We start from the raw sequence: 15299 nt of genomic DNA, 5'->3' as shown, positions 1-15299 counted from the left end.
TGTATCACAATGAGTGTATCTTTTACCTATAGGAAATGGAGAGCCACTGAAGAATTTTGGATAGAGGGACATGATCAGGATTTTTTAAAGATCATTCTGGAAACTACCTACAGAATGACTGGAGGCAGGGAGACTGACCAGGAGACCATGACATTCCTGTCTTACTGGAATAAAGAGCTAATTGTACTCATTAACATACTGCTTCTGTCTAAATGGGTTATCCTTAAGTGCCTTTAATCCCTAGCACCCTAAGATTGTAGTGATTGTCAGGTCTTAAGCAAACATTTGCTGTGATTTGTCCTGAGTGTGTCTTCAAATGATAGTGCCTTCCAGTAGATGTCTATAGTGATGTAATTATTATTTTGAGTTTTTTACTATATAATCATCTTTAAAATGTTGATCTTTAGAGATAATATTTTTCTTATTTCCTTTCTATTTATTATACCAATTGTGTAAGTTTTTAGAGCCTATATCAATAATCTTCCTTCCTGAGGAGTTTTAAACACCTTTTTGCTTCTTTGAAGTAGTGTCATTAAATTATTCCCTTTTAATCCATCTTTCATCATTTGCTTTTCAGAATGTGATATAAGGCCTTATTTGTCAGTCTGAAGACATTTTTAAGTGAAGAAAAAGTATAAAGATAGAGTTTAGAAACTCAAAAAGAAAGGAAAGTAAGGATTGAGTGTGGTTTAGTCAAATATATTTGTCCAAAAGAACTTTTTAGTCTATAGCAAGGCAAGGTTTAGAACACAATCTATTTTTCTTTCTGTTTAGAGAGCTGGCATGCCACAAAAATGTAGAGTATGTGATGTTATATCAGGCTTGCTGAAAGCTGAGCTTAGTGTCTGGTCCCGGAGGCTTGAGAAGAATGTACAGGATTAAAAGTTTAAAATAAAAACAGCTAAGATACCAAGCTTTTAAAACATTGACCCAGATGACTGGAATTCAGTTAGGAGAACTTGTCCTTCTCAGAAGAAAAAAATTAAAAAACACAGGACGCTTTTAGACTTGGGCGAATGGCTTGACCTACTTGCATGGGCTGTAGAATGTTCATGGTTTCATTTGGAACGCAAACATTTCTTACTCCCATGTGGAAATCTTAGCTCCCAGGAGATCATATCCCACTGTTTAGGGAGAGAAACCACTATTAATTATCTTTACCTCCTTGCTGCCTTGGCTGTCCATTTTCATTTTGGAATGATGACCAACTCTGCTGACTCTCTGTCCTTCAGTCTGGCAGCTGTTTCCTGCACACTTGCTGCCTGTCTCACACCGTGCCAGAAGTTCTGAGGAAATGTAAAAAAAAAAAAAAAGAAAAAAAAAATACATACACACATTATAAAAGGCTAAAAATGCTATCATAGAGTGAAAAGTGGTAAGAGAACACAGAGGAAGAAGGGATGGCTCCCAGTTTGGAGGTGGGGATTAGAGAGGAGGGAGGGCTTCAGTAGAGAAAGGGTTATTTGAGCTGGGCTTAGGACGGAACACCTTTACTAAGGCAGAGATGTAAAAATAAAAACATGGAGCATATTAAAAGAACAGGAATTGAGTGATTCTTGTGGGAGGGTTGATGAGAAATAGTGGTAGATAAGGCTGACAGCCTTGACCAACTTCCTGAGGAGTTTGGACTTTATTCTGAAGGTGGTGGAAAGTGGCATGATCAGCCCTCTTCTACGTCCTCTGATAAGCACTAAAGAGCTGCTGCTGATGATAGACCTTGTCTCACCTGTCAGTTCTGAGGTCATTTAAAAGAAAAGAAAAGCACTTTTGGAATCCTCCATTCCTTCTGTGTCCATGATTGTTTTCGTTTGTTCTGATTTAGAAAAATGGAAAGAAAATGACCATCCCATAAAGATTCTCCTAAGGTCCACATTGGAAGGAGTGAGAATAGGTTCATGTTTCTAGTTTTCTTGTTCATTAATTCCTTTCTTCCTTCCATTTCCCCCTCAGCCAGACTCTTTGCTTTGTCCTGGGTGTACAAATGAGACAGGTCTCTCTTCTCAATGAACAAACCCATGGGGAATTCAGACAGGGACACAAGTCAAGTACTCTAAGTGCTTAGAGAGAAATGTTCACAGAATGTATCTGTGGTCCCAAGGAAAGAGAGGTCAGTTTTGTGAAGTGGAGTAAGAAACATTCCTCAGAGGCAGAATGTTTAAAGATGAGAGGAGAGGGAAATCATTCTTGGAAGAGGGTCAACATGAGCAGACACAACATGAAGTAGCCAAGAGTGCTGGAGAAACCACAAGCAGTTTGGTAGCCCCAACTTATGACACAAGGGGAAATGCTATGAGAGAAACAGAACAACAAGGGCAAGGTCATAAAAGCCTTGCTTTCTGTGCTGAAGCAAAGAAAACTCCATCCTTGGGATCAAGTCCAAATTCTCAAGGACAGAATTTTTGAAGTAGAGGAGTGCCACAATCAGCTTTGGTGTTTGAATAAAGTCTCTAATGGCTAGTGTGGTGAGGAAGGCAAAACTGGAGACAGTGGTAACAGGACACTGCCACAGTAGTCAGGACAGGAAGATAAGGTGCTGATGCAGTTCACTACTTCTAACCTTTTCCACTGTCTGGGTCAGCAAATGGAAAATGAAGATTTGTTACAAAGCATATTTCTGTCATCTTGTAAAGAAACTGTGCTTCTGACTTCTCACATTAGCTGAGGCAAAGTAGGGCTGGGGCAGCACTGGGAGGGAGGCCTCACCATCACAGGAAGAGTTCAGTAAATGCCAAGCCCCTACATCCTTCGTTTTGTTAAGAGCACAGGAAAATGGGAAGATATGACTGAAAACTGAATTTATGGTGGTTTCTAAAAATGGATTGTTGATTTGCTTTATTTAGATATAATTTATGTACCATAAAATTCACCCTTTTTGAGTGTGCAATTCAATGAGTTTTAGTATATTAACAGAATTTTACAACCACTACCAGTATCTAATTCCAGAACATTTTCATCACCCCAAACAGAAACCCATTAACAATCACTCTCTGTTTCCATTCTCCCTTCCCCCGAGCCATGGCAACCACTAATCTACTGTCTGTCTCTATGAATTTGTGTATTTCTAGACATTTCATGTAAGTGGAATCATATGATATGTGGTTTTTTTATTACTGGCTTCTCTCACTTAGCATAATGTTTCCAAGGTTCATACAGGTTGTAGCACATATCAGTACTTCATTTCTTTTTATGGCTGAATAATATTCCGTTGTGTGGCTATGCTACGTTTTGTTTATCCATTCATCATCAGTTGATGGACGTTTGAGTTGTTGACACTTTTGGGCTCTTATCTTGTACTACTACTCAAGTGTTGCTGTGAACATTTGAGTACAAGTTTTTGTGTGAACATATGTTTTCATTTCTCTCGGATATATCCCTAGGATTAGAAATGCTGGGTCATGTGGTAACTCTGTGTTTTATTTTTTAAGTAACTACCAAACTGTTTTCCAAGGTGGTGGCACCACTTTAGATTCCCACTAGCAATGTGTGAGGGTTTGAATTTCTCCATATCTTTACTAATACTTGCTCATCGATTTAATTAAAGCCAGCTTTGTGGATGTGAAGTGATGTCTCGTGGTTTTAGTTTGCTTTTACCTAGTGAGAAATGCTGAGCATCTTTACATGTGCTTGTTGGCCATTTATATATCTTCTTTGGAGAAATGTCTATGCAAATCCTTTACCCACTTTTAATGGGTTATTTATATTTTCATTGTAAGAGTTATTTATAAATTCTAGATACAAGTCTCTTATCAGATATATAATTTACACATATTCTCTCCCATTCTAAGGGCTGTCTTTTCACTTTCTTGAAGTTAACCTTTGAAGCACAAAAGTTTTTCATTTTTATGAATTCCAATTTATTTATTTTTTTCTTTTGTTGCTTTAGGTGTTATATTTAAGTAATCATTGCCTAACCCAAGGTCGAAAAAATTTATTCCTATGTTTTCTTCCAGGAGTTTTATAGATTTAGCTCTTAACATTTAGATCTTTCATACATTTTGAGTTAATTTTTGTGTATACTATGACGCAAGGGTTCAACTTCATTCTTTTGCAGGTGAATACCAAGTTGTCCCAGCACCATTTGTTGAAAAGACTTCTGTTTCCTCATTGAATTGTCTTGGCATTCTTGTTGAAAATCAGTTGACCATAAATATGAGTTTATTTCTGGACTCTCAATTCTGTTCCGTTCATCTGTATTTCTATTCTTATGCCAGTACCCCGCAGTCTTGATTACTGTAGTTGTGAAGTAAGTTTTGAAGTCGGGAAATGTGGGTTCTTCGACTGTTCTCTTTTTCAAGATTTGGGCAGGGAGGCCTACTCGTGATCCTTTGTGTTTCCATATGAATTTTAGGATCATCCTGTCAATTTCTGCAAGAAGGCCAGCTGGGATTTTGGTGGGGATTACATTAAATTTTTAGATCAATTTGGGGAATATTTCCGTCTGAATATATTAAGTCTAATCCATGAACATAAGATGTCTTTTCATTTATTTAGATCTTTAATGTCCTTCATCAGTGTTTGGTAGTTTTCCATGTACAAGTCTTACACTTAATTTCCTAATCTTTTTCCTAAATACTTTATTCTTTTTGATGATATTGTAAATGGAATTGTTTTCTTAATTTAACTTTTGGATTATTCATTGCCAGTGTATAGAAGTACAATTGATTTTTTTTCACATCTTTATTGGAGTATAATTGCTTTACAATGTTGTGTTAGTTTCCACTGTACAACAAAGTGAATCCACTATATGTATACATATCTCCCCATATCCCCTCCCTCTTGAGCCCCCTCCCACCCTCCCTATCCCACCCCTCTAGGTCGTCACAAAGCATTAAGTTGATCTCCCTGTGCTATGCAGAAGCTTCCCACTAGCCATCCATTTTACATTCGGTAGTGTATATATGTCAGTGTTACTCTCTCACTTTGTCCCAGCTTCCCCTTCCCCACCTGTGTCCTCAAGTCCGTTCTCTATGTCTCCGTCTTTATTCCTGCCCTGCCACTAGGTTCATCAGTAGAGTTTTTTTGGATTCCATACATATGCATTAGCATATGGTATTTGTTTTTCTCTTTCTGACTTACTTCACTCTGTATGACAGACTCTAGGTCCATCCACCTCACTACAAATAACTCAGTTTCACTCCTTTTTATGGCTGAGTAATACTCCATTGTATATATGTGCCACATCTTCTTTATCCATTCATCTGTCAATGGACATTTAGGTTGCTTCCATGTCCTGGCTATTGTAAATAGTGCTGCAATGAACATTGTGGTACATGTCTCTTTTTGAATTATGGTTTTCTCAGGGTAGATGCCCAGTAGTGGGATTGCTGGGTCATATGGTAATTCTGTTTTTAGTTTTTTAAGGAACCTCCATACTGTTCTCCATAGTAGCTGTATCAATTTACATTCCCACCAACAGTTCAGGAGGGTTCCCTTTTCTCCACACCCTCTCCATTTTTTGTTTCTAGATTTTTTGATGGTGGCCATTCTGACCAGTGTGAGGTGATACCTCATTGTGGTTTTGATTTGTATTTCTCTAATGATTAGTGATATTGAGCATCTTTTCATGTGTTTGCTGGCCATCTGTACATCTTCTTTGGAGAAATGTCTATTTAGGTTATAATTGATTTTTTATATTGATCTTATATCCTGCAATCTTGCTGAACTGGTATATTAGTTCTAATAGTTTTTTTGTGGATTCCTTAGCCTTTCCTATATACAAGATTATGTCACCTGTGAATAGAGGTAATTTTACCTCTTTTCCAATTTGCATGTTTTTATTTCTTTTCCTTTCATGATTTCCCTGACTGGGTCCTCCAGTACAATGTAGACTAGAAGTGACAAGAATGGAAATCATTGTCTTGTTCCTGATCTTCGTGGGGAAAAAATCTAGTCTTTTGCCATTAAGTATGATTTAGCTCTTGGTTTTTCATAGGTGACCTTTATCAGGATGAGGATGATCCCTTCTTTTCCCAGTTTGTTCAGTGTTTTTATTATGAAAAGTATTGGATTTTCTGAAATGCTTTTTCCACATCTGTTGAGCTGACCGTGTGAGGTTTTTTTGCTCTTTATTTTGTTTACATGGTGTATTACATTGACTGATTTTCAGATGTTAAACCAACCTTGCATTCCTGGGGTAAATCCAAATTTGTTGTGATGTGTAATCCTTTTCATGTGTTGCTGGATTCAGTTTGCTAGTATTTTGTGAGGATTTTTGTGCCTGGTAATAAGGGATATTAGTCTATAGTTTTCTTGTAATGTCTTTCTCTTGTTTTGATATATAGGTAATATTGGCCTGTCATAGGTTTCAGGTTGGTAAGTGTTCCCTCCCCTTCTATTTTTTGGAAGAGTTGGTGAAGGATTGGTTTTAATACTTCTTTAAATGTTTGGTAGAATTCATCAATGAAGCCATATGGTCCTGGACTTTTCTTTGTGGGGATTTTGTAAATTATTAATTCAGTATCTTTACTTGTTACAGGTACCTATACAGTTTTGCCTCTTTTAGCCCCAAATATTTATTCCCTTAGTCATTCAAGAAATATTTATTGAGCATCAATTATATACAGGCCCTGATTTTTGACATAGAGGGTACAGCAATTAGTAAAACAAAAGTCCTGGCCCTCTTAGAGCTTAGCATTCTCATACTCTTTCTCTGTCTCATTCTCATGCTGTCTATATATTCATATTTCTTATTTATATGTAATGTAGCTCTGTTCCTTATAAAAGAATATTGCTACATGCTGTTGGTGGAGAAAGGGCGTCCTTAGGTTTGCTTATATATTGTCATAGTTTGTGTAAACTCTTGGGTGTTCTTGAAGAGAGTTGCATATGTGGGAAATGGAGTATATTGTTGTTACAATCACAGTTTATATGGTGCTTCCCCTTGGCATTGCTACAAGGACATGATTTTTAATAAAACAAGCCACCATCTTTATTCATTATCATCCTCAAGACCATCTGATGCCTTCTGTTCTGTCTAATCATCAGTAGGAGCATAGTTTCCTAGGGCTGCTATAACAAAGTACCACAAAGTGGGTGGCTTAAAACAAGAGAAATTTATTCTCCTGTAGTTCTGGCAGCTTGGAGGTGAATTAAGGTGTTAGCAAGTTCACGTTCCCTCCGAGATTCTACGTAGAATCCTTCCTTATTTCTTCCTAGCATCTGTGGTGGCCATCAATCCTTAGCATCCCTGGCTTGCAACTGCATTACTCCAGTCTCTGCCTCTGTCATCACATGGTGTTCTCCCTGTGTGTCTGTCTTCATATCACATTTTCCCCTTCTTATAAGGACACCAGCCATATTGGATTGAGGCCCACCCTAATGACCTCATCTTAACTTGATTACCTCTACAAAGACTCTATTTCCGAATAAGGTCACACTCACAGGTACCAGAGGTTAGGACTTCAGTATATTTTGGGAGAGAGGACATAATTCCACCCATAACAGAGCATTATGCTCTAACTCTGAAATATTGAGTGGAGATTTCATTTTAATAACATTACTGATTTTAATAGCTTTTATTAAACTTTCATGGTATATTTCTCTGTCTTTAAAAACATAATGCTCCTTCCTCATTATACAATAAGTCCTGAAGGTGTCATTGATCACATACTTATGTGTTTTATCTTCTTCTAAGCATAAATTCTAGAAAGCAAACAAAGATGACTGGTCCTGTAACTAGGGCTTGTTGTAAGAGAATTTCAAAAGTAGCATCTCTCAAATCACAGTTTATATGCCCCCCAAAATAAAACAGAATCATGTAAAAGTTTGTGAATGATGTTTGAAACAGTAGTTGACTGCTCATATACATGGTTCCCCTTACCACAATCTCAGGGATCTTATACATAGACCAGTTTAAGTGGTGCTGGAATCCATCTCTGTAGTGAAGTGAAATAACATGGTTTATGAAATTGTATTCATATGTATTGGATGGAGAATGACAAGTGCTGTATACAATACAATGTAACTTTGGAACAAAGTTACTGAGCACCAGTCTAGCGGTCTCATTTGCTAATCCCAATTGTTTTTAATAATGCTCCCAAGTAATTTTTTTTTAATCCACAAATACTATCATCTCTGTTCTCTCACAGTACAGTTATTTGAGTGTCTGTCACTCGTTAGTACTCTAGAGTGGTGAATACAGCACTCTTGGGGCCAGGAGTGGAGAATATGAATTCCTTCTTGAAAACAAAGCCCATTGCCCTGTTCCTATGGCAAAGAAATACGGAGACATTATTCACATTTGTTGCTTCCATCAAGTCTTGAACTCTTACCTTTAAATTTAGCTATTTGTTCTTTGTTTTCTTTTACCATTTTTGGATTAAAGCATTGACTTCTTATATTCTCGTAGCCACCTCCCTTATTTCTGCTTAAGTTTCAATTATGTAACAAGAATGAAAACTTTACTTAATTATTCTTTTTTTCCCCTTTCTTTCTTTATTTTAAAACAATACAGGGCAATCTAGAGCAGCCATGATACCTCCCAAGCATCCACGGCAGCCTAAGGGAGCTTCGGATGATGCCATTGCCTTTGGTGGGAAAACAGACCAAGAAGCACCTAATGCTTCTCAACCTACACCACCCCCACTGCCAAAGAAAATGATCATAAGAGCCAATACAGAGCCAATCTCCAAAGACCTCCAAAAATCCCTGGAAACTACTCTTTGTGTCATGGCTAATCCCACCTATGATATTGACCCGAACTGGGATGCCAGCAGTGCTGGCTCTTCAATCAGTTATGAACTCAAGGGACTGGACATTGAGTCTTATGACTCCTTGGAGAGACCTTTGCACAAGGAGAGACCTGTGCCCTCAGCAGCAAACAGCATCTCCAGCTTAACCACTCTCAGTATTAAGGATAGATTTTCCAATAGCACAGAGTCCCTGTCCAGCCGGCGTGGTCCCTCTTGTAGACAGGGCCGGGGTATCCAGAAGCCACAGAGACAAGCACTTTATCGAGGACTTGAGAATCGTGAAGAAGTGGTGGGTAAAATCCGAAGCCTTCATACAGATGCCTTGAAGAAACTGGCTATTAAATGTGAAGACCTCTTCATGGCTGGGCAGAAAGACCAGCTCCGTTTTGGGGTGGACAGCTGGTCAGACTTCAGGCTAACCAGTGACAAGCCATGTTGTGAGGCAGGTGATGCAGTTTACTACACAGCTTCATATGCAAAAGATCCACTTAATAACTATGCAGTCAAGGTAAGAAAATTTTGTAAATCTGATTTTAACCTTCTCCAACACACTGTTATTGAGATGGGTCTGGTTTTTTTTTTTTTTTCTTCATTCCTCCATTCAGCAAAAACTTATTGAGCATCTACCTTACACCAGATACTGTGACAGAAGAGAGGTTAACTTATTATCTAGAGGAGAAAACAGATATGTAAAGAGACAGACTTATAACACAGTATACTGAATGCTAAGATAGAAGTAAACAGAATTCTGTGGGAGCTTAGAAGGACCTTAACCCAGACTCTCGATGCCAGAGAATTCTTGAAGTAGGTAATACTTAAGCTGTGATTGTTTGCAAAGATTTCCTGTACAAATGAGGTCTGTTATGTGCCTTCCATTCTATACTTCTGTCTTTATCCTCTAGCAAATAAGAGACCCTTGTCTATCCCTGCTTTCTAACTCCTCTGCTTCCTGGAGAAACATTTTTATTTTATTTAGAGGAAGGTAACCAATATTTGTTGATGTACCAGGAACTTTTTAGTGTTATATAATTTAATCTTCACATCGACTTCATGGGGTTAAGATCTTTTTATCCATTTGACAGATGAGGAGAATAAAGCTTAGGGTCACACAGCTAGCAATTAGTAGAGCTCGGATTTAAACACAGATCTCTCTGACTCCATAGCCTACACTTTGTCTGTTATGTCACATATTAACTTCTTAAATGTATATCACCCATACCAGACAACCCACTTCTTTAAGAACGCAAAAACTCTTAAAATCAAGAATTCTTGAGCAATTACATTCACTGTAACAGTAAGCCATAGGCTTCATCAATGTAATAAATAAAGCATGGACTTTGAAGTCCAAAAGATCTGGGTTCAAATCCTGACTCTGCCACTTAGTAGCTCTGTCACAAGTTGCTATTCTAAGTCTCAGTTTCCTCAGCTTTAGAAAGGAATAAGAATGGTACCCATCTTATGGGGCCGTTTGGCTAAAAGAGAACAAAATGCCCCTGATAGGTATTCACTTCTTTCACTATCCCTTAGCTTCTTCCCTAGATTATTTTAGGAGAACAACAATCTTTTGAGCCTCAGTTTCCTCCTCTTTCAGATGTTTACAACAATGATCCATCTACTTTGTGGGACTGAGGTTAGGATCAAGTAAGATAATGCATGTGAAAGAGTTTCTAAAAACATAAAGCTCTGTGTAAACTTAAGGTAGTGTCCTCCCTTCCCATAGTCCCTTTTTACTGATTCTGTTCACTGGTTCAAAACTAATTAACATATCTAAACGACTTGTACGTGTTAATTTGGCTTAGAAAGACCAGATGGTGTCTTAGTAAATTAATGGATAAGGTAAACGATTGGTCTTGCCTGTCTATCAAGACAGAATATATTTTTGCACCAGACCTTCAGCTGACTGCTCCCTGCATTTGCAGCACCTAAGCCACTTCACTCTCTGGTGACACTCGCAGAGTGACCCTGTGCCGCAGCCCACACTTTTTAAAATAAACTGAGGGGTAAACTGCAGAGAGAGGATCTAGATTCGAGTTAATACATTACTGTTGAGTCTAAAAAGGCATTTTGAGATTCTGTGTAGCATTCAAGAGCTGTTATACCGGTTGGAGTTATGCGGCCTCATCTATCTTGGGCCTGTATTGCTACAAGATCGCCAATGCAAGCAAGATGAGTACCTATTTCAGAAGGGGACATTGAACTATCTGTTGTTCAAAACAACTAAGAAGTAGGGCTTGACTAACTTTATGTATTATTGCTGTGCAATCTTGTCTCTTTCCCAAATCAATGGTTTGGTATGGATTTCTTTGCTTGTAATGATGCAAAAGCAATCTCCAAAGAACAGGTGGCAAGTGGTTATATACTGAGAGTTGTTGGCAGGTTTGGGAAAGGATGTTTTGCACTAAATGGTGACTATAAATGTCTCTTTGGAGACCCTCTAGGCATTTGTAGGAGGATCCAGTTGATAGTACAACCTTAAAGGAATTAACTACTAGGACACTGTGAACCCTACCTTTGCAGAGATAAGCAAAAAAGACCAGCAGTTGGCTCACACAAACAACTTTTTACTGTTTGTCTTCTTAAAATATCCCTTTCCGTACTAATGGAATTTAGAGTAGCTTAACAGGTATGACTGTCTTTCTCTCTCTCTTTTTTTTTTAATTGAAGTATAGTTGATTTACAATGTTGTGTTAATTTCTACTGTACAACAAGGTGACTCAGTTATACATATATATACATTCTTTTTTTTATATTCTTTTCCATTATGATTTATCCCAGGACATTGGATATAGTTCCCTGGGCTATACAGTAGGACCTTGTCGTCCATCCATTCTATATGTAATAGTTTGCATCTACTAACCTCAAACTCCCAGTCCATCCCTCCCTCCCCCTACCCACATCCCACACCCCACACCCCCTGCCAACTCCACAACCACAAGTCTGTTCTCTGTGTCTGTTGAGGAGACTAAAAGGTCTTTTAAAATGTTACAAAAGGAAGTTGGTGCTAGAATTTAACAATTTGAAAACCAAAGGCCACTACCCCTTAAATAACAAGTCCACTGCAGTGATAGAGTACTAAGATCTTAACTTTGGGTGTTGTCTTAGCTGTAACGAAATACTAAGACTGGATGGCTTAAACAACATAAATTTATTTTCTCACAGTTCTCAATGCTGGAAAGTCCAAGATCAAGGTTCCGGCTGATTTAGTGTCTAGTCAGGGCTCTCTTTCTGCCTTGCAGGTGGCTGCCTTCTTCCTAAGTCCCCACATGGCTGAAGGGGTGGGGGCTGCCTAGTGTCTCTTCTTACAAGGACACTAATCCATATCAAGGTCCCACCCTTGTGATCTCATTTAACCCTAATTACCTCTTTGTAGGCCCTATCTCTAAATATAGTAACATTGGGGGTTAACACATCAACATATGAATTGGGGGGGGTTCACAATTCAGTCCATAGCATTCTGCCCCTGGTCCCCCAAAATTCATGTTCTTAACACATGCAAAATATGTTCAGTCCATCCCAACAGCCCCAAAGGTCTTAACTCATTCTAGCATCAACTCTGAAGTCTAAAGTCCAAAGTCTCATCTAAATATTATCTAAATGAGATATGTGTGAAACTCAAGGTCTGTTAAATCCTGAGACAAATTTCCTTTCCAACTGTCAACCTATGAAACTAGTCAAGTTATGTGCTTCCAAAATACAGTGGCGGACAAGGATAGGATACACAATCCCATTCTAAAAGGGAGAAATCAGAAGGAAGGAAAGGATGATGGGTCCCAAGCAAGTCCAAAACCTTGCAAGGCAAATTCTGTTAGATATTAGGGCTCAAGAATAATCCTCTTTGACTCAGTACTCTGCCCTCCAGGCCCACTGGGATAATAGCATCACCGCTGTGTCTCTGCTGGGCACCCTGATCCTTTGGCTCTTTGTAGGGGCCCCGCCCACATGACTCTCTGCCAGGGCAGCCTACCCCTGAGGCACTGAGCAGGTTCCTCCCGGCCTTCCCAATCTGTGGGTAGGTTGAGAGTTTTCTAAATCTTCAAGCCCTGGTTCCTTTTTGCTTAACAATTCCTTCTTCAGTTCTTTCTCCCTTTGCACTTCACTATAAGCAGTCAAGAGGAAACAAGTCGTTCCTTTAACCCTTTATTTTGAAGTCTCTCAGCTAAATATCCAATTTCATTGCTCACTAGTTCTACCTTCCGCAAAATACTAGAACACAGTTTAACCAGGTTCTTTGCCATTTTATTAGAAATCTCACCTTTTTTTCTATTTTCTAATAATATGTTCCTCGTTTCCGAGACCTACCAGAATCACCCTTAATGTCCATATTTCTAGCAACAGTCTGTTCATAAGTATCTAGGCTTTTTCTATTATGAATCTTAAAACTCTTCCAGCTTCTACCCAATTCCAAACCCACTTCTAAACCCACTTCCACATTTTTGGGTATTGGTTACAGCAGTGGCCCACTTCTCAGTAACAAGGTCTTAGTCTGCTTCGGCCGCCATAGCAAAATACCATAGACTGGATGGCTTTATGAACAACAGAAATTTATTTTCTCCCAGTTCTGGAGACTGGAAAGGAGGATTCTATTCCTGGCTTATAGACAGCCACCTTCTTGCTGTGTCCTTATGTCAGGGCTTGGGAGGGTGGGGGAGAGAATATGTCACTTTGGGGGTTGGGGCTTTAACATATGAATCTTGGGAAGACACAGTTCAGTTCATAGCTTTATTCTGTGTTTCATTCAGTGTGATATCTGAATTGTATCGGTCTTCAACGAAAAGTAGTCAGCTGACATGAGTCCAAATTCTGAATCTATCATTGTGTATTCCCAAACAAGTCATGTAATCTCTCTTGATTTTCACTGCCCTTCCTACCTTGTAAGATTGTTATATGTGTATGTGTTTATGTAGTGAAACTGCTTTTGTAAATTATGAAGTATATATAAAATATAATAAAACTGCATTATTGTTGTTAACAATAATGGAAAATTACTTCTCAACATTCTTTTGTCACTCACTATTATTCTTCATTAATATTAGGCACTAGCCTGAGCATATTTTGATAGGCTCTGCACTTAGATATTTTCTTTCTCATTCCTTCAAAGTCATAATCATCTTTCCTTAAAATTATGAGAGAAAGCTACTAATGTTACAATCCCTCAGAATTTTAGCACTGCCAAAAATTGGAAACAAAGTACCTGATATTAAGGAAACAATGTAATAAATTATGGTATATCAGCCCAATGGAATGTTTGCAGCCATTAAAAATGGTCCTCATGAAGACTGTATACAATCATGGAAAACATTTTTTGTAAAATGTCACATTAAAATAGCAGAATACCAAATACTATGACCATAACTTTAAAAAAATTGACCTACAAAATGGTAATATGCAAATAATTTCTAAATCAGAGTGGTGAGGATTATAGGCAGTTTTTATTTTGTTTAAAAATGATGTCATAATGTCTTTTCATTGAAAAAGCTAAGGAATTGGAGATTTTGGATCATTTGATACTGAGCTTTAAATTTGTGCTTTAGCAGCTTATTAGCTGTGTTACCTTGGCCCAGTTACTTGCCTTTTCTAAGCCTAGTGTCTTTATCTGTAAAATGGAGGAAAAACTTCATTCTTCTTAAAGCCATTGTGAAAAATCACGAGAGTCAATATGTACATAGAGATGTATATAGTGCTCAGAGCATCATTTGACACAAAGTAAGCATTCAGTAAATGGTAGCTATTTATTTCACCACTGTCTTCTCATGTACCTAGAAAACGCCTCTATTTTCTTAAAGAATCCAGCTCTGTGAATTTTCTTCTCTGATCTTCTTATTTATTTATTTATTTATTTACTTATTTACACCAGGTCTTAGTTGTGGCAGGCGGGCTCCTTAGTTGTGGCTAGCAGGCTCCTTAGTTGTGGCATGCGAACTCTTAGTTGTGGCATGCATGTGGGATCTAGCTCCCTGACCAGGGTTAGAACCCAGGCCCCCTGCATTGGGAGTGCAACATCTTATCCACTGCACCACGTGTACATAATGGGCATTCAATAAATATTTCTTGACCTTTCAGCAAACATTTACTGTATAAAACATTGTGATATCTCTGTTATATCACATTTAACAGAATATAGAAATACGTATGAATAAGACAAAAGCCCTGCCCTTAAAGAGCATATATTCCCGTGGGAAAGACAAAGGCATAAATAACTTTTAAACAAGACATTATAATAAAGGTTCACAGTGGTGTGGAGATGTAAAGATAAATAAAGATTAATGAATGAAAGAAGTCATTGTTAACACTTACCTCAGGGCCAATAAAAAAGGGCCTCTAGTGTCCATTTCACACTATTCTTAGGGGTGAATACAGTGCATGGAGAGAATAGTGGAAAATTGAGCTATGGAAAGATTTGGGACCAAATTTAGAGGCTTTGACTGATGAGCTTAAGAGGTTAGGCTTTATTTTGTGTTTTGTGGGAAACCATTAAGGATTTTTAAATAGAAAGATGACATAAGATTAATGATTTTGGAAGTAAACTGCAGTGGAAGAGTCCAGAAGAATCGGAAGCAGGGAAGCCAGTCATTATGCTATTGCAATAGTCCAGGTAAATAATAAAGAGAT

The 15299-nt window shown here is 38.1% G+C and overlaps 1 protein-coding gene and 1 long non-coding RNA gene across 15 annotated transcripts in view; one reads left to right on the top strand and one right to left on the bottom strand.

Moving 5' to 3' along the window:
- LOC130707469 (uncharacterized) overlaps positions 1-15299 on the bottom strand; it is a 44407-nt gene that overhangs the window by 640 nt on the left and 28468 nt on the right. The window contains exon 2 of the long non-coding RNA XR_009007340.1: positions 1162-1286. This is a non-coding gene — a long non-coding RNA (uncharacterized LOC130707469). The remainder of the gene's footprint in view (positions 1-1161; positions 1287-15299) is intronic.
- Positions 1-15299, top strand: part of PEAK1 (pseudopodium enriched atypical kinase 1) — a 289101-nt gene that overhangs the window by 254506 nt on the left and 19296 nt on the right. For 13 of the 14 annotated variants that reach the window (XM_057541915.1, XM_007197657.2, XM_007197653.2 and 10 more), the window contains one exon: positions 8453-9198. In XM_057541915.1, the coding sequence (XP_057397898.1) occupies positions 8453-9198 (746 nt within the window). Of the gene's footprint in view, positions 1-8452; positions 9199-15299 lie in introns of those variants that run through there. The other variant, XM_057541919.1, reaches the window with a different exon arrangement.

This window comes from Balaenoptera acutorostrata, chromosome 3 (assembly GCF_949987535.1).
Source record: "Balaenoptera acutorostrata chromosome 3, mBalAcu1.1, whole genome shotgun sequence".
NCBI classification, from domain to species: domain Eukaryota; kingdom Metazoa; phylum Chordata; class Mammalia; order Artiodactyla; family Balaenopteridae; genus Balaenoptera; species Balaenoptera acutorostrata.
The sequence above is the reverse complement of the archived record's forward strand: the minus strand, read 5'-3'. Positions and strand labels throughout refer to the sequence as shown.